At 36.8% G+C, this 23,339-nt stretch overlaps 2 protein-coding genes across 7 annotated transcripts in view; both read right to left on the bottom strand.

The window, feature by feature from the left end:
* The window catches only part of TTC21B (tetratricopeptide repeat domain 21B), a 37,778-nt gene extending 32,540 nt beyond the window's left edge, over positions 1-5,238 (bottom strand). The window contains exons 1-5 of one of the 2 annotated variants that reach the window (XM_066190017.1): positions 5,215-5,238; positions 4,869-4,998; positions 3,793-3,903; positions 2,467-2,633; positions 128-250 (exon numbers count right to left, since the gene is read on the bottom strand). In XM_066190017.1, the coding sequence (XP_066046114.1) occupies positions 128-250; positions 2,467-2,633; positions 3,793-3,903; positions 4,869-4,998; positions 5,215-5,235 (552 nt within the window). In that variant the 5' untranslated portion in view covers positions 5,236-5,238. Of the gene's footprint in view, positions 1-127; positions 251-2,466; positions 2,634-3,792; positions 4,029-4,868; positions 4,999-5,214 lie in introns of those variants that run through there. The other variant, XM_066190016.1, reaches the window with a different exon arrangement.
* Positions 5,239-7,165: 1,927 nt separating this feature from the next.
* Positions 7,166-23,339, bottom strand: part of LOC136293347 (sodium channel protein type 1 subunit alpha) — an 84,682-nt gene continuing 68,508 nt past the window's right edge. For all 5 annotated transcript variants that reach the window (XM_066190015.1, XM_066190012.1, XM_066190014.1 and 2 more), the window contains 6 exons: positions 18,541-18,822; positions 13,702-13,755; positions 13,222-13,359; positions 11,418-11,522; positions 10,792-11,062; positions 7,166-10,416 (listed from right to left, as the gene is read on the bottom strand). In XM_066190015.1, the coding sequence (XP_066046112.1) occupies positions 9,248-10,416; positions 10,792-11,062; positions 11,418-11,522; positions 13,222-13,359; positions 13,702-13,755; positions 18,541-18,822 (2,019 nt within the window). In that variant the 3' untranslated portion in view covers positions 7,166-9,247. The remainder of the gene's footprint in view (positions 10,417-10,791; positions 11,063-11,417; positions 11,523-13,221; positions 13,360-13,701; positions 13,756-18,540; positions 18,823-23,339) is intronic.

Here is a 23,339-nt window from a genome sequence, read left to right as displayed (position 1 = left end):
AGGGTCTGAGGTGTATCTCTGTTCCTTTGACAAGCTCATTATGCACTACTCTTCTCAGCATCCCTCCAATCACTCTACAAGACTAATATGACATTAAGGTAGAATTGAAAAAATGAAGTAAACTTACTTTACCAAGCAGTGCAAAAACATCATTGCCTTCCTGCAGTGCTTCATCAAAGTATTTCAGAGCTTTTTTAATGTGAGTTTCTTTCCCACAGGTGAGATCAAGCCATGCTTTCAAAATTAACCCCTGTTAAAAAAATACAAATTTCAATTCTTTGCAATCTAGGTAATAGAAAGTTATACTAAATACAATAGGCAGACATAACCTAAATAAAGGACTTTGAGTATCTATTTTAACTACTCCAGAGACATAACAAGTCTATAGCATAACCTAACATTTAGCAATTTATTCCAGAGTTAAATCAATCAAATAGTACATTTACTTACAGAAATAGAAAAAAAACCCAACAGCACCAAACAAGTCTAACAGGCTCAGCAGTCAGAACAAAACCTCATAGATGAGATCACATTAGACAGAATACTTTCTGCAAACATTTCAGTGCAATGTTTTCTTGAGATTTTGCTTATATGAGACACCAAGAAACACACTGGTGCTAAAAAAAGTGAGAAACTTGAGGTTTTTCTTCTGATTTCTGATTAAAAATAAAACTTGCATGTGAAAGGCAAAACTCATGACATCTCTCAAATCCTCAAAAGTGTTATAAAAAGAACACCAGAACTTTTAAAAGGTGAAATGTGTCTTTACATTGAAGTACTTACTACTTGTAATGAAAGACATTTATTTCTCTTATGCGTTCCAAACATTAATAATAGCTTAAGTAAATAAAATCTGTTTTGAAGTGCTGAATTATTTAATCACATTATAACAGCCATTAAAAGGAAAATTTAAAACATAAAGTAACACTAGTTCTTTTAGAACATAAAGAAATGGGTACTGTATTTAAAACTCAAAGGTTAGTAGAAGCGCCATATTTTGTGATTGCTAACAAGCAGGGTCATGATTTTGTTATGCAATGGAAACTGGCTGAACTTTATATACTCGAGCATTTTTTGAAAAAAGGCAGGTACTGTATTTCTATAGAAGGAATACATAAACTATCTTATCAAATTAAGTATATACTAAACAAATCCTATTGCACCAAGTTTAAGCACTCTGAATTACCTCTCAAAAAATCAGACATAAACATTCAAATATAATTTCATATTACCAAACTAGAAGAACAGCTAACCATAAGTCAACTTGAAAAAAAATTTCTATATATCGAAATACTAATGTACTTTTTCTTTTCTACGCATGTGTCTGTAAAAAAATTAATTAATTACCTCAAATTCTTTTAAATACTTCAGCTGGAAATATTTCACACTAAGCAACATACCCAAATAATATTTCCTAATAAAAACAAGCAACCAAAACCAAACTATTGTTTCAATAAGCAAAGTCATAAATACTGCCATTTCACCAAAATTACCTATCCTTAGTCTTTTTAGGAACTACCATATAATTGCTTTGTGATGTCCTTAATTATTTCTTCATTAACGTAAGTTATTTCTACATTAGTAGAAAAATAATAAATTAGCCAATAAGTTAGTTCGTATTTAAAATAGCAACCAATTTAAATTAATAATCACTGTTAGTTTGAAAGCTAAGCCGTTACTTAAATCATACTTTCAGAAACTAATGTTTAGAAAAGTTGCAGATTTCTAACTCAAGTAATAGATCAAACATAAAACTATAAATTACAAATTGAACAACGCACTGAACCACACAGTGGAACATTTTTGTTTGATATTACTGTACAATTATGCACTCAATGTTAACAGCTCTGCCTCAAAGATGTTTAACTACAAAAAATCAGCCAATTTTTTTATGTTTCTCTCCTTGAACTGAAGCTGATACCTCCATTAAAAAAATAACACACTAAGCTTTTAGAAGCCTCTTTAGAGATTCAACATTTTAATGAATTGTGATGTCTGTATATAAATTCCAAAGACAATGCATACGACACTTATTTCAGTAAAACCCTAGGCAAATTTTGCCTTTAACAACAGCTGAAAATTTATATCCTCAGGGTATTTTTGAGCCTTCAGATCCAGATGTCTGTGAGACTATCATGCTTATTTTTTTGCTAGGAATTATGAGGCCTGGTATCAAGTAGCAATACTGGTTTAACTGCATATTATTTCCATTTATTGATTTATTTTCATTTATTAAACCATTATTTATTATTATTTACTATGTGAAAATTAGTACTAGTCAACAAAAAGTCATTATGGGAATTTACTCAGCTGTGTCAAATGAATTTATGACAGTTAAGAAGGAAAGTTCTAGGACACAAAATATTTCAGGACAACCTCCAAACAGCATTAATGCCATCAGTCTAGCTACACAGTATGCACTATCCTATTAATCTTTTACACTGAAGAAAGGCAAAAACCAATTACCTCTTTACCACCACCAGAAACTTTGATCGTTCTATCAACATATTCACGGGCTTTGTCCTCTCGACCAAGATGCCACAAAAACAAGCCAGCATAGTACAGAGCCTGCTGTCCTGCAGTTTTACGTTGTTCCTTCAGCCTTGCATCCAGCTCTAGAATAGCATCTCGATCTGAAAAGGTTTTGTTCAGAGTTCTTGTTGACAGCCTCTCAAAATGTTACCAAAGAGCAGCGTATAAGCCAAGGGCTTCCAAAGCAAACACTGTTTTCTGTACTGTACACTGATAAACATGCAGGCAAGCCCCCCCAGTTAGCAATATTTCTCAGGTACAGATGGAAAAGGCAGAAAAGGGTTCCCACCAGCATGGCTGATGGGGAGGTTCCAGGTGACTGGTGGTTAGCCAGCGTGATGTCCATCTATAAGAAGTGCAGGAAGGAAGACCTGGGAAACCACAGGCCTGTCAGCCTGACCTTGGTGTCAGGGAAGGTCATGGATCACATTACTGAGTGCCATCACACAGCACCTACAGAAAACCCAGGGGATCAGGCCCAGCCAGGCACTGGGAAAGGCAGGCCAACCTGATTTCCTGCTATGACAATGGTGACCCACCTAATGAATGAGGGAAAGGCTCTCACTCTCAAAGAGTCTCAAGATCCACAGTAATTTTGCTGTCCCGCAGTATTAATCCTCAGGCACTCAAATAAGAGCGATGCCATTAGTCAGAGCTATTTCACATCAAATTGTTTAACAAACTGTCAGCAGCAGCTATAAATCTGCACAGTGAGAAAGATACTGCAGCAGTATTTTAATGACCACTCAATGCACCTGATAAACCAACTCTCATTTTGAGAATATAATTCTTAACAAAATCAGCCCAGCTTTTAGGTTGAAGAAAGGAATATCAAAGTTCACAAAAATTTGTTTCTCCATTTGTATGGTCAGGATAATTTGAAAGATAGAAATACCATGGTTTTAAAGACATTTCAAGTTGCAGTTCTTCTCAAAAGCATTATATCAGACATGAGTGAACAACAATCACAAGAAGCTAGATTCATTTTTTTTCTTTCAAAGATTTTTCATCATGGTCAATAAGTCAGATTTTGTATGTGGGTGTGTGTGTGTTTTATCATAACATCCACTCTTACAGTTCAGAGTTTTTTGGTTTGGTATTTTTGTTGCAATCTTGGTAAGCATCAATACAGCAATAGATCCTATGTTAAATTCAAAGCCAGCATAAACCTTTTTTAACTTAGGCAGAATTAGCCTACAACTCTCAGGCCTTCACACAGAGCTGTTTAAAACATGAAACAGCATACCTTAAGAGGCATACCTGGATTAGGGCTCTTTTTATGGGCATAAATCAGAGCCATCATTGTACAAAGTGACACCTCCTGTTTGTTTTTAATAGTCTCCAACTGTCGAATACTTTCTTGGACATCACCTAGTAAAAAAAAAAAAAGCACAGAATAAGCTATCACCCTTTTCAAGACAAAGAATATCATCAAACATCAATCTGACTTAAATTTTCCCTTTTATTTTTTCTTCCATGTTTTTGTTAATTGTGTATATACCCACTTTCACTTGTTTGTGCAAGTCTTTTAAACAGACACAGGAAAGAAAATAGCATCTCAATGCAAAGAACTTGAAATAAGTGCTAATTCTGCGAATTGTCAGAAAATCATATTTATTGTTTTATAGAGAGCATTGAGCAGCTCTTTTTGGTCCTGTTTCTTTATATAATCAGGATTTTTGCCTTGTCTGTGTGAATATTTTGAATATTAGCAAAATATGTAAAAAATGAAAGGATTCTTCTATAAAAACATGGGAGTTTGCGAACAGACACACCCCCCCAAAATCAGCACACCTTCCTAAGACTTGCCTTAGCCCTCCCCCATGTTGTTTTACTTGTTAATATTTCTGACACCCTGGGAGTATACACGTTGCTAAATAAACGTCTCAGAACAGTGTAATTTACAGAAAGATGCCCCCCGCAGGTATTAGCTGTCAGTTTCCCTGAGAAAGAAAACATAACAAAATTAACACAGCTGCTTCGAAGGGAAGAGCTGTTAGCTGGAAGACACTAGTGAGTTTCTGATCAAATGCAATATACGTTTGGGCAGGGCTCAAATTCCCTCCAAGGAACCCGCTTACCTGCCCCATGTTCCTGCAACCATGAAAAAGAAAAATACTTGCTATTTCTCACTTTGGTACGATGCTGTCTAGCTCATTTGCATTCAAACTAGGGAGGAGCGGTGACAGATCGTAACACACCGGTAATTTACTCAACACGGAATACATTCAAACTCCGCAACATCGCTTTTCCCTGCGCAGCGGGCGCAGGGCTGAGCTTTGGGAGGCGAGGGAAGGAAGCCCAGCGTTCCGGGAGGAGCGGCCCGGCCCCGTTACCTGCCCTCAGCGCGCCGTAGGCCCGGTAGAAGTGGAGCACGGGGTCCGCGCCCAGCCGCGCCAGCGCCTCGTCCGCCGCGGCCCGGACGTGCTGGAAGAGCCCCTGCTGGCAGTAGTAATTGAGCAGCGCCTGCGGGGAAGCGGCCGCGGGTCACCCGTGCCAACGCTTCGCCCCGGACGGCCCCGGGGACACCGCGCCCACCCGGCCGCCCCCACTCCTGCCCGGCACCCCCGGCTGCCCCCATCCCTCCCTCCTTCCCGGCCACCCCCATCCATCGATCCATCGATCCCTCCCTCCCTCCCTCCCTCCCTCCCTCCGCCGGCGCGCGACGGCGCTGGCACCCACCTGCTGCACCTCAGCGTCCATCGTTGCTACCCGACCTCACTGCGGGGGGGCTCCGGAAGGGTGAGGACAGCGCCCAGCCATTGGCTTGGACGGGAAGGAGGCGGGAGAGACACGGGAAGAACAACCACTGGCAGGCGGCGGGGCGGGCGCCCGCGGGGGATCCCGAGGGAGCGGGCGGGGCGGCTCCCGCGCGCCCTGGCGCCCCCTACCGGCCGGCCGGCGGCTGTGCCTCGGGAGCGCTGGCGGCCGGGATGCCGAATGGAAACTTTGGGAATGTGTTCGTTTCCTTGCTTTTCTTGGCTGAACGTACGACTAAGTGGCCCACATTCCATACGTTTCATAATGTAACTGAGCACTTCAATTTATGTGGCACTTCTCTTAGAAACACAATAGCAATAGAGTCACATCGGATAGAGGAACTTCATCTTTTTTTCCCCGCCTTTTTTACTTCCAGGAGAATTAGAGTTGCAAAGACTAGTAAAATGCAGGTTTTCCTGTGCAGGTGACAGCATCCTCAGCCATAATTTCTAGACACCAGAAACAAAGGCTGCTAAAGAGCACTCCTTTGGAATGGGAGTTCAGTCCGTCCACCAGGAAAGCCGGCAGTGATGCCACCAAGCGCCAGGAGCGGAACCCAACCTGCATGGAGTTTGTAGAAGCCGCTTGGCTCTTCTGGCAGAGAGTGCTCAGAGTGACCTTTCCTAGCCAGTTCATTACAGGTGGCGTTCCTTTGTCACACACTTCTCATCGCCAGCATCAGGAAGGTGCCAAAGCAGCACTATGCAATAAGCATACCTATTGTCCTTATTGGCCAAGGCAATCCTCTGATTTTCCGGCTGTGTTCAAGTTCTGCTTTACTTGTTCTGAAGCAACAGTTAGGCTTCTGTAACACTTAAAATCTAATAGAGGTATGAGAAACAAGTTAGGTTTTTTTACATACTTTTTAAGGTAACCCTTTAAGACATGTTTTGTCCACATATTAATCTGAAAGTACTTATCTTTTCATTCTGATATTTAGGCATTTTGAATTAAAGTGGTAGACCTCTTTTTTCATAATGCATTTCACAACAATTTTACTGAGAAAAAATTCCCTCCCTTGAAATTTTAAAATGAATTTCAGGGGAAATGCTGTGAAATTTTATTTCTGCATTAGCTACTTAACAAGCATACAGACTACAACTGCTCATCAACTGGTTTCATATTAAATTCAGTATTCACTTATAAGTTTGCACTGTGAGTTGTAGGGAAATGCAGTGTAAAATTATGTAAGCATGGAAAATTAATATTTTCAGAAATTCACTGAAACAATTGATAAAGAATAAGGAACAGGCCTACTTTCCAGATGAATTTGTTTTTTCTCCTATAGGTATCCACAAATGGTTGCTTTCAGCGGGGTGCTTCCAGAGAGAGATTTTTAACATTACTGAGGAAAAGACCAATGATTTATTCATTCCCACACCATTTCAGCTTTTTCAGAAATGCACTCAAATGTGAGATGCTCTGTAGCCTGTTTGTGAACAGCACCCAGCAAGAATAAGCTGGCTCTCAATCCAAGTAGCGGAATGTTATGGATGTGGTACTATTTTCTGTCCTCATTTTGTGAGTTGTGTAAACTCTTGAATGCTCAGTTCTCATTCCTGTCACTGCTCTGAGCCTCCTGGGACACACTCAGGACAGCTCTGGTATTCCATGGCTGTGCACCCCACTGCATGGAGCTGCTGCGTGAAGTCACCCAGGGCAGAAATACTGATACGTGCAGAAGCACCATGCTCACTGCCTAACACACACTAAATAAGAAATTCCTGATTAGTGACTAACAAGCAAGTCCCAAGGATTTTCTTACATGGAAGAACAGTATAGCTGCTGTAAATGTTTTCAGTATCCTCACATTCTGTGGCTTAAAAGCATACCCTTTTTACATTATTGTCAGATAATAAACAAGAAAGGAACATACAATAAAAAATGTAATCTTTATTATTTTGACGCATTAATAATGTTCTTTAGCATCAGTTAGGATAATAGCATTTTCCTGCATGCAGTTCACTAATACAGATTTAGTCAATAATTTTAATAAAAGTAATCTATATTTAATTTTCCTGTGTAAGAAACATAAAATGTCCTGATGGATTGGATTATACAATTTTGCTACTTTCTCTTTGTGAAAAAATATCGTGGGCCCTAGATAACATCTAATACTGTTCTAGTGCAGCATGAATGAAAAAAAATCTGTGAGTAAATATGAGAAAAGATTCAGGCTTCTCTGACAGGTTGTATCTGAAAACTTATGATGCAGGCACTGCTTAGACATTCAATTTGAACTGTAGACCATTTCCCAACTGCAAATAAAAACAAAACGTAGCTTTTTAGTAAAGCAAATAATGTACTTATTTAGCAGAACTTATTTATATGTTGGCAAATACCATAAAAAGTAAGATCCTACAGTTATCCATTCACTTAGTTATATCTTGTTCTCTGGAATTCTTCTGTGAAAAAGTGATATGGACTGAAAGTAACAAAAATGTTGTGACATCAATCTGAAGATAAAATTCAGTTCTTGTTTTATGTACATAATGCCGAAAAATAAAATAAAATGATTTTTACAGTATTTATATTTGCTTATAAAATCCTAACATTATTTTCAACAACTTTAGTAGTTTTCAATGTCTGTACAGTTTGGATATACACTATATGCTTTTCACTGAAAATTCAGAAATTTAAAACAAATAAGCTCCTAAATAGCTGCAAAATATTGCTTAATGGTATGGAGCAATGAGGTCTTTTGGAGTAGTTTATTTCATTTACCTCTGATGTATGGCTTCCCATGTTTAAGAATCCTGGACAGTCAAAGGAATCGCAGCATAGGCAATATAAACATGCATTGATTGCATCCAAACTATCTATAATGGTAGATAATACGCAATTTTACCTGTTGAATGCTTGCACACTACACTTATTGTGGTACATATTTGATGCAATAAATGTGCTAAAGTCATTATCTGTTTGCTCAAACATGCACCACAGGTTAAAAATTATTTACATAGCAGAGGGCTTTTCATTTTTGTGTACAACATCAACCTTACTGAGAGCTGAAGATGGCTAAACAATACTGCAGGATAAAGCAGAACAACTTTATAGAGGGCTCTTTTTGATCAATTTGGTGGGCTGAGGCAGATTCATTTAGTATTCGTATGCAAAAAGACATTTGACAAAGACAAAATCTGTGAGTCCAGACCTAGGAAGAAGTTTGCACCTTCTGAAACTTAATGGTCTGTGCAAAAAGTAAACTATATTTACTATTCTTGTGAATTATAGAAGACTTCAGGGGCATTCTAAGACTTGTTTGAACATGATACAACATGAATACATTAATTAAGCACCTCAAAATCTGTTATTCCTTTCCAGAAACACTGTGCTAAAAAAATCCGTTGTTCTTTGTGACTTAATGTTATTTTCATGCATGATCTATAAGTGCAGCATGCCTTCATGCAAATAATTTCTGTGTGTATATTAGTTGTATAATAGAACACCTGGCCCTTGTACCTGTAAAGGTGTACTTAATTCCCTTCCCCAACAGAAGCCCCATTTACAAAAATAGTCACATATAATAAACAACAAATGAATAAAAACAAGATGAATCCACCAACACAGATTTTGTAAAAATATGAAGTATGTGGCAGTTGAAATGCAAACAGTGGATACAGTTACCATATTGTTTTATGCTAAACACACATATACTTGGTTTCACACCCCTTTAACTGGTCCCTACAGTCTGTGTAGCCATTTTTTCTCTCCTCTTCAGCAGTGTCAGCTGGTAGTGAGAACAGTAACCTCCTGTCAAGGTTGTTTCTTCTTATCACAGTCACTGACAAGGGCTCACTGTCTTTTAATAGGCACTGACCTTTAATGTACAGTATATTTGTAAAAATTGTCAGTTTGGCATAGACCTCCTTCAGGAGTCCTGTTGACACAAACACATGATCCTTACAGGCTATGAACTACTTTGGACATATATGATTTTGCTTGCTATTTGCTCTTATTTCTGACCATCTTTATCTTCCTTTTCATGCTTTTCTTTGACTGGTCTCATTACACGATCATATGAAGGTGGACAAACTGCTGTTGATGCGGTTATATCTGTTTTCTCTGTAAATGAGTTTTCATTTAACTTGTCAATAAGAGTTTCATCTTTCAGACCCTGACCAGCCCCACCTTCAGTTTTATTTTTGTTATAGATAAAGGAAGCTTGTTTTACTGTTCGTTTTAAAAGGTGACGTCTGTAAGCACGCTGAATAATAACAGCAGACACCTCCTCCTGCTTTCGTTTCAATGTAGTCGTAATTGGTTCATAAGAAGCTTTAGAGGGATTGGATGCCATAAACCGATCTTCCATCTGTATTCTGAGGGCGTCCATCTCCCCACTTTCCCCCAGTACACGCTTTGTGAAAGCAAACAAGATGTCAAGGCAGTGAATTCTGTCACCGCTCACCATGGGCAGATCCATTGCAATAAGCTGGACTTTGTTTGGTTTGGCTAGATGAAGAGGAGGCTCAAGTGCTGCTGCAAAATCAGACAATTTCTCAAATTCCATGAATTGTGTTGCATCAGGATCAAACTTCTCCCAGACTTCATAGAACATCTCAAAGTCATCCTCACTCAAGGGTTCAGCACTTTCTTCAGTAGCAACACCGAAGTTCTCCAAAATCACAGCAATGTACATGTTCACCACCACCAGAAAGGATATGATAATGTAGCTGACAAAGAAGAAAATCCCAACAGAAGGGTTGCCACAGTCACCTTTCACAGAGCTCCCTGGATGAGCCTTGTTAGGGTCACAGTCTGGCTCCCCACTGTTCAGAATTGGGGCGAGCAAACCGTCCCAGCCAGCGGACGTGGTGATCTGAAACAGGCAGATCATGCTGTTGCCAAAGGTTTCAAAGTTGAACATGTCATCGATCCCAGCTTCCCTCTTGACATAGGCAAAGTTGGACATGCCAAATATGGCGTAGATGAACATGACCAGGAAGAGCAGCAGCCCAATGTTGAACAAAGCAGGAAGAGACATCATCAAAGCAAAAAGCAGAGTGCGGATTCCCTTGGCGCCTTTAATGAGGCGCAGGATTCGACCGATTCTGGCGAGCCGGATGACTCTGAATAGTGTGGGAGATACAAAGTACTTCTCAATCATCTCAGCTAAGAACATACCTAAAGAAGAAAAAAGAAAAAAAAAGAAAATAAGAAAACCGAGGTACACTACCAGTTATTCTCCATATCACAATAGAAATTTAGAAACATAGTTTTAAAATTGACAGTTTCATGTAGCAATTATAGATATTCTGTATATTCCACTTGCATAATTTCTCTTTTAGCAGTTATACATAATATTTGCAGGTGCAATAAATTTTGGATGATTTTAACAGTTTTGATGGTTTGTTTAGCTAAATTACAAGTTAAAATGTAAAGTTGAATGACTTGGTCTTAAATGTTGCAATGGCAAAAGTTCACCATATAGCTTTAGTGAAGTAAAATTTCAGCTCCTATACATTTTGCCTTCTTTTTAGTTTAATTAACAAGACTTACCTACTATAGAGAGAATGACAACCACAAAATCAAAAATGTTCCAGCCTATAGTGAAGTAGTAATGGCGAAGTGAAATTAATTTCAGGACACATTCTCCAGTGAAAAGAACAATGAACACGAGGTTTATCCAGTATAAAATATTTTCCATTTCTTTGCTCTGGTCATCAGTTTCTACCATCATGGTAACCATGTTAAGACAAATAAGAATCATGATGCTGATGTCAAATACTTGCTGTGTCACAAAATCAAAGACCATGCCTTGGAATTTATTCTGAGGAAGAAAGAAAGAAAAAAAACCATCCAATACAAACTGTAATTTATTTTCTTTTCCTGTTAAAAGAAAGTAGAAAAACACATGCAGTAGGATTTATGAGACTTCAATAAAATTGTAACTAGTGGTCTTAAGTAGGGTTCTCAAATACAACAACTTAGTTCAGCCTCCTGTGTTGCATATTCATATATAAAACAGTTGTAAGTGAAAAAGAATTTTTTCATTTTTGTTTTCCATTTCTGCTGACTAATGCCTCAGTTACTGATAATTTTCAATTGGTATATTTCTGCTCTCCCTATATCAATAAAAACTCTTTGTAAATAGCTATTTGTCTGATGTGTGTAAGTAATTTTACCCCTGGTCTTGGTATAGGTTTTTGAGGTTTTTTGGATCCCAGCTTTTTCATGGCATTGTAGTATTTCTTCTGCTCTTCTGTCATAAATATGTCTTGACCTCCAAAGTAAAAACATGAAATCAGAACTGGTTATAATCACATTTATATGCAGTGCTGAAAAGAAAAACTCTTAGAGAAATATGATTGAATGAATCAAAAAACAAGAGGACTGACTCGGGAAAAATCTCTTAGCTACTAAATGCAGCTGTCTACAATCTAAGCTTTTAGTCTAGAAGCCTGGACATTCAGCACTGCATCTCTCAAAAAAAAAAAAAAAAAAAAAACAAAATAAAAATACATTTAAAAAAATCAAAACAAGACAAAAAAGCAACTTTTTTTTACAGTTATTTTCCTGGAACTCCAGGAAGTAATTTTCAGTACCTCTTTTCTATTATATGAAGAGATACAATAAATATTATTTGAGATAAGCTCACTTCTGAACTGTGATTTTAGTGAAACAAAGGGAAAAGACAAAGTCATGCTTTCAGTACAGGAATTCACTTTAGATATCACTAGTTTAGCAGTCACATTAGCATTGGGGCCCAAAGTCTTCAAGGTTCTATAGAAGATGGTTTATCAGACTTTGGAGAAACTTATCTGAAGGTAGAAGCACCCTTGGTATCATTAGCAGCAAAATGCTCTCTTTTAAGTCTTTTATTTTGATTGGATTTCATGTTCAGTGAAGTTCTGTTTAGCAGAAGCATGAACCTGCCTTTGAAGTCTGACAGTGAAAATAAAGAAGCAATTATGGGTCCTTCATGGTAACTTAACCAAAATCCATAGTAACCTTCTTTTAGAGACAGCTTGAATGAAAACCTATGAGACTTCCCATACCTCTTGAAGAAATTTTTTCTTTGGTAAGAGATACTTGCAGATATCTAGTTTCAGGAATGGCAATGGACACATAGGACTGGATACAGCCCTTTGTGGATGAGTGCGTGGGAAGCTTGAAGACGTAGGAATGCATGGACCGTAAGCTGGACAGGCTCCCTAACAATATACCATAGGTTTCTACCCTGCAGAGCTTCCAAAAATCTTGCCTAGTATTTCTCATTATTAACATAAAACCAAAGAAAGTGATGCAGTCCAGTAAAGTAAAAGTAAACTAGTAATTCCTATCTGCTTTGGTCCTTGAGCTTTCATTGCTTTCTCTGTTTACAGAAAATAATTTTAAAGGGAAGCTTCTTCTACTAAGACCATCTACACCAGTGAGATTATCTACATCTGCACTGTGAAACAGTAAAAAAGGTCCTGAAATAGTTACAAACCACTCCTGCTCTATATAGTTTCAGATTGTTCAGTGCCACAAAACGGAACTAGAATACTTGGGATCATTAAAACATCATTTTAGTTGCATGATTAAATACTTTTTTTTGTGTTTCATAACTAGCTAGATCCTTTTTTGTGTGCTTATAGAATAACTACAAATCAGGAAGGAAAAAAAAATCCCAAGAAATTATGACTGCTTTAATGTAGGGATCCAATTCAGGGGTTGGATCATGCAAGAAGACTTCATGAAGTTTAGTCATGAAAAAACAGATGCTTGAGGAAAACTAAACTGGGCATTGACAACAGAAGGATCAGTCCCATTCACTAAATGAAAAATCTTATGACTTTAATGAGTACTGCATGTATGATTTTTTCATAAGATACTGCAGCCTTTTTGATTTTGAACAAGCTATGGGTGTACTTTCCATGTATCATGCACCTGCAAAAATGCATATGTTTTGGAACATCTTTAGAAGGGAAATGAAACAATACTTATCTTCTTTTTTTGCTGATTGAAGTTGTCAATAATGACACCAATGAATAAATTCAGGGTGAAAAAAGACCCAAAAATTATAAAGATTACAAAATACAAGTACATGTACAAGTTGTCTTCATACTTGGGTTGCTGTAACACCTAAGGAAAAAAAAAAGTAAATTATCATTCTTAAGACTTCATGTGAAATTTTCAACCAAACAAGTGACAACCTTGCACAAGGTATCCCCAATATTTTGTATTTGGAAAATATTCCAATCACTTATATCAATATATTTTGTCTCTTCCACCTCTTGCTGATAGCATCTGTCAATTTACATTCAGCCGTCCACATTTTGTTACCACAGAATCTCATACTAATTAATTTAGTGGTTTGTCTTCTATTGTATAGATATTAATTGCTTATGTGAGATAAAAACACACTTTTAGATAGACAGACTTCAGGGAAAAAAAAGGATAATTTTAAATATTTGCAATACTTACATCCCTTGAGTCAATAGCTGCATACATAATATCCATCCAGCCTTTAAATGTAGCCTGTAAACAGTACACACCTGTTTAAGCATTCTAAAGAAAATTCACTTAATAATTTCCAGCAACTCAGCACAGCACCAGAAATAATTAGTAGCATTAGATTTCTAAAGAAGTTTACCTTTTGGCTTTCTATTCAGCTGCTCATCAGATATACTGCTGTGTGTCCGATTACTTTGTCTTGATATGAACATTTTAAGCAGTAAGTATGATTAAATTATTTCTTATTTCTAATTACCAAAAATCACAGAAGGCACTTTAGTTCATCAAATCATGTTGACTGTGAAAACTCTGTACAGCTGGGTGTATAGACTTAGGTAACAGAGTTGCCTCAAATTAAGACTGATATGTAGTTCCTCCCTCCCAAATCAGAAGGGTGGAAACAAAAGGGAACCAAAAATTTGGTCAGCTCAAAAAAGGTATTCTTCTATCAATCAGAATCTACTTTGAAAGATTTTACTTGGTTTAATAATTCTCTGTTCACTTTAAATATATTGTATTGTTTTTTACAGAGCCTAGATCTCTCAGATACATTCTGAGATAAAGTAGTAGGAAGCTTTTTATGTGCATTGAATACTTATATGCCTCATAAATTACAGCATTTACTGAAATTTTGTAGCTATTTCCTCTGCCTAAAATCCGTAAACTTTTATATTCGACAGTGAGGTGTAGATTGCTTCATCAGAATGTTCGAAATAGAAACCGATTTCAAAGATTACAGCAGTATAACTGAAGTCAGCAACTGTTCCAAATGGTTTCCTTTCCCCCCAAGGAAATTTCAATGACACAGATTCAAATACAGATTCAAATATAGTTAGAAAAACAACAGAACAAAAATCCCCCATCTCTTTTACCATTGGTAAAAACACATAGATTTCTTTTTTCCTCCTGATAAATAATTTCTAATGAAGCTGTAAGTCATGCTGGAGTTTTACCACTCAATTTCTTTACCAGAAATAATCACCACAAAGATTCACATTCCTTTTTGGAGTTACAATAGCCTCTTGCTTTTAAAATACCAACCTGCTGGAACTTTGAAAGGATGTTAACTTTGAGCCTTAGAATTCAGCTTCTGATTTTTTTACCATACACTTCAAGAGATGTGTTTTCTTACTGATATTAGTAACAACTGGATAGTATAATACTGTGCTTTGAGACCCACTGGTTTGCCACATTTTATCCTGGTAAGCAGGGTATACCCTTACTAGCAGGATAAAAACAGGCCTCTGGGAGATCTACTTACCAAGGAATCCAAATACTAGGTTCAAGTTAAAAGGCATAAGGCCATAACATTATCAGGGCAGATGCCACATCTCTTTGTGTACACCAACCTCTTCCTCTTCACTCATTCATGCATGACAACTGTGAAAGGAATTTCTCCAGCAGATCTGTCTCTGCTTTGATGATTCTCTTTAGGGACAGAGAGATACTCAAGCAAGTTCAGACCAAGAAATGAAAAAAGAAGCTTGAAGATCCACATAAACCAATAGGATCTACACTGTATAATAGAAGAAAAAATTCTTATAGAAGAAATGTGTATTTATGTGACTGATGACATGAATAATTATATTCCAAATTATGTAAGAATTCTGGAAAACAGTGTGATCAACAAACTTGGTTTTAGCAATGGCATATATTGTTCAGCTATAATTTTGGTCAGAAAGAATTACAGCATCACCATAATACTAAAGATTTTCCACACAAACATCTCCCATGAAAGAAAAAAACCCGAGAAATGTCAACCAAAAATTAGGTAATGTTCTGTACTTAGGCCCCTCATTCAGGAAAGTCATGCACCATCACTGCCAAGGAAACTCAAGAAAGAGCTTGTTAGAGAGTTCCTTTTGCTTAAAAAGTTACTATCACACGTTTGTATTTTTTGAGCCCAGAATACTTATTTCTGAAATGATCCCTCTGCTTTTGAGTGTTTCTGTGTGCAATATATGTTTCTTTTTCATGTCACTCTTAAAAAAAAGAAGGGTTTTCTGTGATGAACAGAGCCATATACTTCCAGAAACATTAAAAAACATAGTTCATAGAACTCATGTATTTCCCAGAATAATGATGTCCTCAGTGCCTTGGTTTGAGGTTCTTTTGTCTTGCTTTCATTTTGACTTTTTGTCATACAAATAGTACTAACTTCCATTAGCACTCACTCCAATTAGTGATACAGGTAGTAAGGACTTACTCTGTGGTTCTCGTAACCCAAAAGAGCTGAAGGGATTTAGAAAATTGTTTGGCTGACTCAAAGGGCATGAGCCAGAGGGCAGAATGGAGAATGGAAATAATGGGGAATAAGAGAAAGCTTTCTCTATTTATTTTCTAGCCTCCTGGCCTTATATCAGTAATTCATGCATTGATACTCTTCACAGAGATTGTTATTAGAAAAATGACATTGGCCTGTAGTTATTTTCTCAGGTCCAGCATTAGTAAAAGTCTGTGCCTGAGATTGTTAAGGTAGAGAACTAAAGGACTTAAGTAGAAAGGCCATTAATGTTCACTTTAGGCAAACAGAAAGAATATCCACTAAAAACCATGGTTTTATAATCAGATTTTTCAGGCTCAGTATATAATTTTAGGACAAATGCTAAACTTTTAATATCTTTATCTTTGTTTCTGACACAGTCATGTATGCCTCTAACTGAGTCATATCTTAGCATCCAGTTTTCTTTCTATTGCTGCAAGTTGTTAAGGAAGGTAAGAAAATCTAGGGCTATGACATACCTATTCAAGTCTCATGTTTGTTTTGACTTGATGGCTTTGGAGTCTTGTTCTGGAGTTTGATCCAAAATGCTTTATATATCAAATAGAAAATCACCTAATCAATATCTTTTTTAATTGAAAGCAATGTGAGAATCTCAAACAGCTATGAATTGTGGCCTTGTTTTCTTGAAGGTGAAAAGACATAGATTCTTCACACTTGAATGCATTAACTGAAGATCAAGCTGATATTATTCTTTCTTAGTCCTAGGGCTCTTATCATTCCAAAACTGCAAAATCACTACTACTGGCTTACTTACCTAATACTGAAAGATGCAGGGCCAATTTTCTGTTTTGTTCAATGACAGAAATGCCCCTGATTTTCCTGCTATGTCAAACAAAAAAGACCTTGATGCTCTTACAAGCATTTTAGCAATACAGAAAAATAAATGTTGTTGTCATGGATGTTCTACTCATACAAAAAAAATCCTCTATCATTAAGCAAGGGTCTCGTGTCCTTGCAAGATCTCTACAATGTAGATAACTGCACAAACAAACAGGCTTGTCCTCTATGAGAGCTAGATCCCTCTGTGGTAGGTCTAGATTAATTTTTCCTTTGGAAATGTGGGAAAAATTGGCAAATTTCTCCCAATTTGCCTCCCCCCAAAAAATCAATAATTAAAGAATCTAAGTCTTTATGTAATAATTATTTGTGTCTTTTCAATGAATAGAAGATGAAATAATCGATGCATGCAAGGACACTGAAATAGATATCACTGCAAGCAGCTGAGGGGTGGTGATGGCGGCCACCAAGCCAGGAAGGAAATGAACCTTGAAATACCTGTGTTCCAAAGTAGAAGAGGTTAGTACTAGAAACAGAGTTGCAAATAACCTGGAAAGAGTTTTTTTGATGTCTTGTTTCTCCTGAACCCCTGTAATGAAGCATTCTGCCTCCCTGGGTGAGTGGACTTCATAAATAAGGCAAAGAAAATCAGTACTTAAAGTCATCAGTTATCAAAATCAAATTGTCTTCAGTTCAGTATTTCATGTCTTTAATACTATTGGTCCCTCTCCACTCTTTCCCAATGTGACAACAAAGTAAGTAACCATATTGAAATTTAAATGTACAGACTTATCAGTCACACAGGTAAGATGCTGTATTACCTGGGGGAGGCAGTTCACATTGCTCAGAGCTATTGTTTTAGGCTTTGTGCAGGACAATGTCCATACCACTACATCATGTTAATGATTTGTTTTACTGAGATTTTGTATAAACAACATAAAATTTGGAAAATTATTTAAAAGCAATAAAAATGAAACCTAAGTTACTGCAGATTTAGATAGTAACCTCAAAAACCCCCAAAAACATAGAGGTTGGTGAAGGTACACAACATAGGTTAAAGTCCAGCATTTTCTTGGTTAAAGCTGGGTCAGATTGTTAGCTACTTCAAAATACAAAGAAAGACAGTGTTGTGAGGACACAATTTTTGATAGTGAAGGCATAATCTTATAGTACCTTTCTGCATATATTTTATTTCTTCTTCCCTCCATTTTTTGCTAAATATAATCCATGAGGTCCTTATGCACAGAAATATCAGGAAAATATTTCATAGATTATAGTATCAATTGCTATTTTTCTTTTCTTATTTCTTTTCTGAATAAGAAGTTGCTTTTTCGATCAGATCTGCACTGGTGGCAGCCAAAAACCTGAGATGAGATTTATTACCTGGAATTCTTTGTGACTTAATCACGTCAATGGATATTTTTTTTCAGCAACTGGAAAACTAAAATATTTAGATACCTGAATACCGTTCCTAGGTACTTCTAGAAACTTTAAAAGTTAAAAGGGGCTGAAGGACTAAGGGAGCCATAAATAGAAAGAGGTGTCATTAGATGTCCTAAAACTTCTTCATTTGTTATAGTAGACTCTACTTGCTGCTTATGATGAAAAGAGTAAACAATTACCAGTGTAGCAGTACTACTAAGTCACAGATAAAAATCATCAGGTGTATGTTTTGTCTCTTTGTTGCCAGAATTGCTTTTCACTACTGCATATAAACAGGAAAAGGTATATAAAGAGTGATCACTTACTACTTGAAGCAAAGAAAGATACCCAAATCCTACATTATCAAAGTTTACTTTCACGTTTTTCCATCGGGCACTTTGATTGTTTTTTATGAGTTCCTCGCACTGACTAAAATTGTTGATTTGGTCGACTTCAAACCTTTCATCAGTTGTGGTGTTAACACAGTAGTAGAACTTCCCAGCAAACAGATTTACTCCCATGATGCTGAAAATTAGCCAGAATATAAGACAAACGAGAAGCACGTTCATGATGGATGGAATTGCTCCTAAAAGGGCATTCACAACCACCTAGTACACAAATACAATGGGAAAGAGAAAAGAGTATAAGCATATTTACAGCAATACATTTTTGTATACTGTTTCACCATTCCTTAATAAATGTTTATTCAGAAACTAATACTATATATTTTAAAGCACTACATTAATAACTGTAGCATTGCACCATTCCTTTAGATATTAACATTAATACATGTAATGAAAAGAACATAAGCTAGATAATGAAAATAATTAATAGAAAAACAAAAGAGAAGACCTGGCAGTAGTAAGATGATGCCTGACACTGACTTGTTCTAGATTAAAAAAAAAAAAATGTGCTAAATGAAAAATGTAGATATAATAAAATTCTAAAAATGCATGAAATTATAGCTTAAGAAATGTTTAAAGCAAAATGGCAACCCGTAGATTCGATCAACATAGTTTTGAAATTTAAGCTGAAAACACAAATGCCATGAATCTAGAAACTAAGCTCTACATAAAAAAATTATGCGCGAATTAAATACATAACTTTATTGCCTTATTGTTCCATGCAAGATTATAACAAAGATTAATTTCTTTGTATACAAAAGCAAGACAGGTTTGCAATATGTGTCTACTTGAATCAACATAATTTATTTCAAGCTCCAGTCTTGTTGTTTCATGTAGTAAGTTAGCAATGCCCTTCATTTATCTAAAAAAGAATATATTTAGGACTTTTGATTTCGCATTTTTAATTACTTTTGGGGGGCAAATGTACTTCTCAGACATTTGCAGGCAAGATGTCAATAAATCTTATGTAGATAAAAGTTGTATTGTTCTGATGTATACAGTAATTAATCACATGTGTCTGTCAGACCTATCAAAACTTTTGTGATGAGCAGTTGTTTTTCCTCAAGTATCCAATTCCAGGTTCTCATTTACAAGTTGTATTTTATTTTAAATTTATTGTTTTTTCTTCTGTAAACTTTTGGGACTTGGTAGGAAGGTAAAATAAAATACGAAGTAGGGCTCTGACTTTCAGTAATCCAAGTCCTGCAGCAAGGCAGGAAAGGATTGGCACGGATATTGGAGTATATTAAGTTGTCTTAGTCCATCTCTGTTCCCTGCAATATACATTCTCCCCACTACCAACATAGTTGTGAGCAAGCTTAGAACTGCTCAGTCTTACTACCTGTGTTTCACAGCCTCTGGAAGGCCTTTGGAAGAGGAATATTGTGGTTGTGTTAATCGACACTCAGCACCCTCCTCCCCTTCTCCTCCCAAATGTTATGGCCAGGAATTAGGACCTGTTTAGAGATCTTAGGTAGAAATGTTATTTTCAGGGCATATTTTCTTTTCATTTAGAAGGGTCTCCTCCATTGCCAGACAGTAGAAACGGGACCTTTCTGTAGCAGAATAATCCTTATCTTTTATAAAACCACCTTTTTTTTTTTTAATTTAGCACTTTTTGTTTTTTTAAATATAGTTTGTATTTTTGGTGATTAAAAGATCCCAGTGATAATATGATAATATGTTGCTACTTAGCTTCATGGAACTGAAAACAACATAACAATTAGAAATGGCATTAGAAATTCTGAAATTTGTTCCAAGTCTGACCTGATCTATGACACTGCATTATGCTATTGCTGCTTTGAAATTCTAGGCCAGCTAGTGTGTCTTATCTTTTTTTTCTCCCCACTCATAAAAATGTTCCAGATGTGTTACACTGATTGAATTCCTCTGTTTAGTCTTGATGAAAAACCTGAAAATAAAGATGTCAAGAAAGAAAGATGGGAATTTAGTTCTGCAACTCAAATGAAGTAAGGTTACCTCTGCTCACACAAAGAATGGTTTTGCATGAATTGAGTGCCTGTAGCAGTTACCTTTATAACAACCCTGGCATCCATTGAACCACAGCACAGATCCAGAACAGGCAGCAGAATACTAACAGCAACAATAACTGTTACAACAATTATGAATTGATAATAGTTGTAGGAAAAAAGATTTCTACAAAATGCATCAGTGCGTCTTGCATCTTTAGATGAATAGGCAATGCAGTCTCACCACTGAGACTATGAAAAGATCAGCCACATCTTCTTGGATAAAAAGAGAACAGCTTCCAGCAACTGTTCCAACAATGCTTCCAACAACTTATTTCATAGAGGTCACCTAAAACCCATCAAATGGTAAAAATTTTTGGTCACTACTGACCTGGCCTGGATGCGAACTGGTGACCTAGAGATGAAAGGCTCTGTATCCTATTACCAACCCCTTGAGCTATCCAGTCCCCCTGGAAGGTTTTTTAAGAAAAGAAGAAAAGAAAATTAAAACTTTTAGAAGTTGTTTTCTGTTTGCATTTTTTTTCTGTTTGATTTTTTTTTTCCCCAACAGTGTTGAGCCTTACCCCTATCATATTTATAATGTAAAACTGCATTGTTACACATTGGTCAGATGCTTAGCTGACTTTAAAGTCCTCCTTAGCAAGAGGTCTTTAATTTCTTCAATGTACACTTGGAGGCAATTGCCTTAACTGCATTTTTCTGATTTTTTTTTTTTGTATTTGCTTTTGGAATTAGCTGAGTTATCTCAGGATTACCAGGACATTAATATAATATATATCCAAGACTGCACCCATACATACACAGACAACACCTACACACACAAGTTACAGCAAATGGACAGAAGAAAGGGAGAACCAATTGAAAACTGAACTGAATGCAGAAAAGAGCTCAAGTAGCATTTCTTAATGAGCTAATTTAGCAAATAAAAATTGTCATTCTCATCTAGTTGGATAGAGCCTGTAGAAGGTTAAAAGAATGTTGGCAACTACAGCTCTTATTTTTGCTTGCTCTTTAAATCTAGATCTGATATACATGATTCAAAATGCATTTATTTTAAAAGGGGCTTTTCTTGTGGGCCTATATTCTGTTATTTCTTGATACAGAATATAATGCCAGTAAATTAGAAAAAGATGTTGGCATAGTTGTTTGGTTGGTTTTATAAATTACCTATGCATTTCCTCAAGGCTGGGATGTTGCTGGTCAGGCTGACTCCAGTGAGCAAAGCTGCAAAAGCCCAAGTTGATTCTGCTTGTTCACCTTCCTATAGCTTCAGGTAGGTGGAACAGCAATAAGAACAAGTGAGAAGCAACACCCGATGCCTAAAAAGACAAAGGAGCTCTAGACTGTTTTACATTTCAGTCAACATTCATCCAGGGGAAAAAACATCATTGTGGGAAACCACATCTCCTCTAGAAGAAAGCAGTATTTCACATATATATACACAATTTTTCATTTTTAAATTTCTGTAATATTTGTCTTCCAATATCAGATTTATATATAAGATAAAATAATGAATGCAATACTAATTGTATGTCCTATCTTCTGGCCAGTATGACTTTATGTCAAGATAAATTAGCAATCCAGATGTTTTTCATGGTTGCTGTTTGTATTAGCTTTTGAAAAACTCTCCAAAGAAAACAGCAAAACTGGACAAAAAATCAGTTTTGCTGTCAGAACTGTTCATATGTGTAGAATGAGGATTGTGAAAAACATCAGCACATCCCTGCTGTATAAATGGAATATAAGGAAGCTTTACTAGAGAAAGCCCATCTGTAGGAGACATAGCTGAACACATAGTGAGATAAATGTATTTTCGTTGACAGGGGAAAATATTTTTCACAGATCCTGGCACCTCAGCTGCCACAGATTTTCCAGGAATTCCTACATCGCAGCTGAGTAATGGATATATCAGGGCCTCCTTAAATCTGTAAACAAGGAAAAATCTTTACTAGTACTCATCAACTTTTCCCATAACTTTTGCAGGTTCTGTGAAGAAGTTCCAAACTCTGTTCCTGGTGCAAATGAGGAGGAATTTACCATCTCTGGGATGGAAAGGGAGATTATAGGACCATGTGTGGAACACTCTTTCTACTCAAAATTAAGAAGTACTTCATTTGCCTCCACTTGGAAGGTATCAACTTCGCAATTTTATGCTTAAATAGGAAAAGTTCCCAAAGAGCTGCCAGAGAGAACGTTTGCATTGAAAGATGGAGAAGTGAGTAAGTAGACATTGGTTTAGATTCTTGGTGCAGCACATCGGTAAGAGTGCTGGAATGGCAGGAGGTACACCATGAATGGACACAGATGTAGGCACAGGTGACAATGGGATCTGCATTTACTACATGTTCACAGAGAAGGATCTGGAGGACAGCACACAATGAAGTCTAGAAGACTCTGAAACCACACTGACTTGACCAAGTGGGTGTCAAGTAATAGACAAGTATATTCTCTCTTAAACTGTGGAAGAGTTGAGGCAAGGGAGGAAAGGACATAGTAACTGTATGTAAACATACAGTAACTGTCCCAGGCAGGGGATCAAAAGAGCATCTGAGGCAGACCATGAAGAAAGCCCACCCCTTAATCAAAAAGATTAACTACCTGATGCTGTAATAATGGCTTTCTGTTCTCCCTGGTGCTGTTAAATTGATGATGGAAACCGCCTTCCTCTGAAGTTAGAGGAGCCTCTTCTACAAGTCATAACACAGCAGAAAGTCAGTGGGATTGGAGGAA

Source organism: Chamaea fasciata, unplaced genomic scaffold (genome assembly GCF_029207755.1).
Source record: "Chamaea fasciata isolate MVZ Bird 193981 ecotype frontalis unplaced genomic scaffold, bChaFas1.0.hap1 SCAF_8, whole genome shotgun sequence".
In the NCBI taxonomy this organism is placed as follows: domain Eukaryota; kingdom Metazoa; phylum Chordata; class Aves; order Passeriformes; family Sylviidae; genus Chamaea; species Chamaea fasciata.
The sequence above is the reverse complement of the archived record's forward strand: the minus strand, read 5'-3'. Positions and strand labels throughout refer to the sequence as shown.